General features: G+C 40.4%; 1 protein-coding gene across 1 annotated transcript; it reads right to left on the reverse strand.

Annotated features, from left to right (window-relative positions):
- Nucleotides 1-1440: 1440 nt before the first annotated feature.
- Nucleotides 1441-3739, reverse strand: LOC149150616 (uncharacterized). Its single transcript, XM_089440105.1, has one exon. The coding sequence runs from the start codon at nt 3578-3580 to the stop codon at nt 1850-1852; it is 1731 nt and encodes a 576-aa protein (XP_089296231.1). The 5' UTR covers nt 3581-3739; the 3' UTR covers nt 1441-1849.
- Nucleotides 3740-4131: the final 392 nt, after the last annotated feature.

Below are 4131 nucleotides of genomic sequence, written 5' to 3' on the forward strand. Positions count from 1 at the left end.
ATGGTAAATTATATCTTTTATTTATAATTATTTTTTAACTATATGCAGTGTTTGGTTAAGCCATAAAGGAATTAGAGTAGTGTATAGACAACTCATTTAAAAATAATATGAAAATACTAATGATATAAGGCAAAGATCAAATTAGCAAGTTTTTTATTTAATGAAGTTACATAAAGGGAGCAACTAGTAAAGTTAAAAAATGGTAACTTAAGAGCTAAAATAGTAAAAATAAATTTAAAAAATTATTTTAAAGATGAAGTTTTTTTGTTTAAATTATATGTAAATGGACATACCACAGTCCTCAAGCATGCATAATCCTATTGGTAAAGTCTTGATGTAGAGTTCACTGAGAGGGGAGAGGAGGATGCATGTTTTTCAGGTCAAAACAATTTCTCTAATTAAGTGTAAAGGGGTATTATCAAGTAAATTGGACTTGCTGAAAGAGCCAATATTGTTAACTCAACCATGGTGGTTTTACTAAGTAAGATGGATGAGTGAACAAGGCACTTGAATAGGCGAGAGTGTTTGCATTTAAGTCAAAGAATGACTATTTCTAAGCCATAAGATAATAGATCTATTGTTGGCTAGTTTTTTCTTGGTTATATGTGTTTTCACATCTATCTTTTTAATTATTTTCTTTTTGCATCAATTTAATTTTTTCATTTTTTTTAAGTACTCTAGTATTTGGTCAAGCAGAGGGAAAAAAACTATAGCCAACGTAGATGGAAACAAAATCATGAAGTTGTTTACTATGAAGTGGCATGAACAAAGACCTTGGTGTGGGGAATATGTTGAAATAGCAATAACCAAAAAGAAAAAAAGAAAAAAAAAAAGTAATTGGGAGATGGAAATTTGTGAACTATGTAAATGGGAAAATGATTATAAGGGTTGGTGAATTCTCACGGCTAGATATAAATGTACATGGTAGAGAACATGAATGTTTTTTGAATTAGATCCAAAGCATTCCCTCTTCAAATTTAAACATTCCCCCTTCAAATTTAAAGTAGAGGTATTTTGTTAATAATAAAATATTGTATATGAGATTGTTAGTTTAGTAGATTGATGTAGAGGAAAAATACTAAAACCAACATCCATGGAAACAAAATTAGGAAGTTGGTAGGGATGAAGTGGCATGAATAGAGCCCTTGGTGTGAGCAAGCTTTTGAAAAAACAATAACCACAAAAATAAAAAATTACATTTCAGATAGAAATTTATAAACTATATATAAATGTGAAAATCACTAATCATAAACCTAGATGATAAAGAACATGAAAGCTTTTTGAATTAAATCTAAATAATTCCCTTCAAATATAAATTTAAAATATCTGGTTAAGAATAAAATAATGTAAAGTAAAAAAATAAATACAAAAATTAGAAAACCCCACACATATTAAAAAAAATCCATTTAATAATAAATCTATTATTATTCTCCACTTAAATGCAACCAAAACCACCTACCAAGTGACTCAGACCAACTAAAACTTTTGCTCAAATCTAGACCATTACAATAGAGAATGCCCAACTTTTTAAAAGCATTAACTATATGTAATAACGGGGCTCAATACCTCAGCTCACCAATAGCAAGTACTTAAAAACACCATTACTTTCATTACAGTGCACTGTAAGTGCATAAAAACACCCTAAAACTTTCACTGACTCAATTTTACCGGATAAAATACTCAAGAAATTCCATAGCGTATCGGTGGGAGACCTTTCGCACTTTTCCCTTGCAGTGTCGCTTATTAAGTACAGCCTATTATTTCCATACAGTGCACTGTAGCAGCGTCGTCGTGGGACAGGAAGGGATGGGAAGATATCTCACCGTAAATTCGGCTATAGTGACGATCATTAAGATTCCGTCAAACTCACTCCAAAAAGTCTTACTCCTTTCTTGCTCGCAGGATCAAGACTCGATGTCGTTTTCTGCTCCGGGGTCTCCATTTCTTGTGCCGCGGAGGGCTGATGCAGTGGTTTGATATTTGTACTTCCGTCGCCGGAATTGAGCGAGTTGTGAAGGTTCAAGTACAAACCAATCGTTGGCAATTCGTCGGTATTAATAGTGCGGAATCTGTCCTGGTCCGTTTGTGTGGCGGGCGGCTCTGAGAAACGGAAAGAAAAGTCTCCGTTAAGAGAAGTTTCCAGGATATGGGAGCACAGATGATCGAAATTACCCACTTTGTTGACCACGGGAAGGATATAATTAGAGTTGAGCTGCGTAAAGGCGGCGGAATTACGAGAACTGGGCCAGACGATGGGCAACCATTCAGCGTTACCGACGACGGTAACCTGGGTTCCGGAATTGAAACTATTCGAGGACAACGACAGCGAACCTTGATGCACAAATTCCGCTTTGGATTCGCGGGATTGGGGGCCGACTCCAAGTGGGGGCCGAACCGATGCCCTGTCTCTCCAGCTGATGTAGAGCTGACGAGGCTCCGGCGATCCCCTGTGAAACGAAACAAAGTCGCCTACCTTCAATTTCTTGTCCTTCACAAACCGACTCCACCCTTTGGTCAGCACGTAGCTCTGGCTGCTCTTCCAATACGAGTAACGGAAACGCCAGATTTTTCCCGTGTTTTCCTTGAAATCCAAGACCGACCCCTTCTCGCTGGAATCTATTACCAAAGGGAAGTATTTCTGAGCATGCAGCTTGGGAATAACAAGGCGATTCAGTTTGCCCACGTCACTGGGCGTGACGGCCTTATCGAAAAGGTGCTCTCGAAGAAGACCCGCCATTCCAGAATTTCCGTTTCGGTCGTCCGGCCACCTGGTTTCCGTCTCTTTCTGGCCGGACCCCTCCGACCCTGACTCCTCGTTATTCGTACTGGCCGGCCGAACAGGCGTCATCATGATCCTCTTGCTATTATGTTCAAATTCTTCATCATAACTGTGCTTTCGAAGCATGTCGACGATTTGTTCCTTTGTGTGCTCCCTCATGAATCGGGCTTCCGGATTGCCGCCACGGGCCAAACTGAAATTGGTCATAGCGTCCCGACCCCGGAACTTGAGGGCCGCTCTATCGTAAGCTATGGCAGCGTCTTTTTCCTTGTTGAACGTTCCCAGCCAAACGCGTTCGTGTTTCTCGTAAATCTGTGCACCCCATCGGCCATTGGGCTGAGGAACCACGCCCTTGTACTGAGACGAGTGCAGCTTACCAGTTTCCTGCAACAACATTAATGAATATCTTCTCATAACCTCGAGTCCGTGCGACTCTCGGGCAGACTCCGGTACTACGTTTATTCCACCGCCCAGACTCTCCAGCCCACGAACATTCTTTCCCTTCGATCTTGCTAAAACCCAATCCTTGAACTGACCTTCCTCCAACTCTAGCTGTCTTCCGTTCTCTGAGGAACCCTTCATAGAAGGGCTGAATTCTTCAGTAACAGCGCTGCCCACTTCATTGTCTTGATTGTGTTCAGTGGAAGAGTCACCCTCCATTGCGTCTTTCATAGTCGGCTCTTCAACTTCATCAGAGGCAGGTCTAGATGGAGAAGTATTCTTCTTGTTGCAATTGATAGAACTCATTTCAGCGTCCATCGGACAGTACCCCAAGCTTAGAACCACACTGGGACAGTCCATCTCCGACTTCTTCAGAGTGCTTGGAGCTGCAGACTTCTTGGCACGACCATGCAAACCATCATAACGCACGGACCTGCGCAGACTTGAATCTCTACTGCAATATATAAATTAATGATGGGAACTCATGTGCTCACAAACCTAGCAGACATCAAGAGCGAAAGACGCCGCAGTTGTTGATGTGATGTTCATCTAATCGGTCGATTATCGATATATTATTATATTCTTTGGAAGACAATAATGGAGCATCAAATATTCTTTGAAAGGTTGTTTCAGACGATATCTTAGGTAAACTGGATTGCGTACAGAACATCTATAAAACACCGCGAGCACCTATAATACAGCACGCATATCCTAACAATGGGAGCAAAGCAAGATTCAAATTTTTAACGAAGTTTACGCTATCCGTTTGTTTGTATTATGTCCTATGACATCTCTCCACTTGGTAAGAGAGAGGAAATCCTGACAATTATATATAGCATATTATATATGCACGCCACTTGCAGAACAGGGTTTATCGAGGCGGGACCTCCTGGCGCGTGAGTCGTGACTCC

This window comes from Pinus tabuliformis, chromosome 9 (assembly GCF_031772625.1).
Source record: "Pinus tabuliformis cultivar Carrire ecotype Pingquan chromosome 9, CPIR1, whole genome shotgun sequence".
Lineage (NCBI taxonomy): Eukaryota > Viridiplantae > Streptophyta > Pinopsida > Pinales > Pinaceae > Pinus > Pinus tabuliformis.

Bases quoted from the DNA above. Each gene is read 5' to 3' on its own strand.
- LOC149150616 (XM_089440105.1), bottom strand. From the start codon at position 3,580: ATGGACTGTCCCAGTGTGGTTCTAAGCTTGGGGTACTGTCCGATGGAC.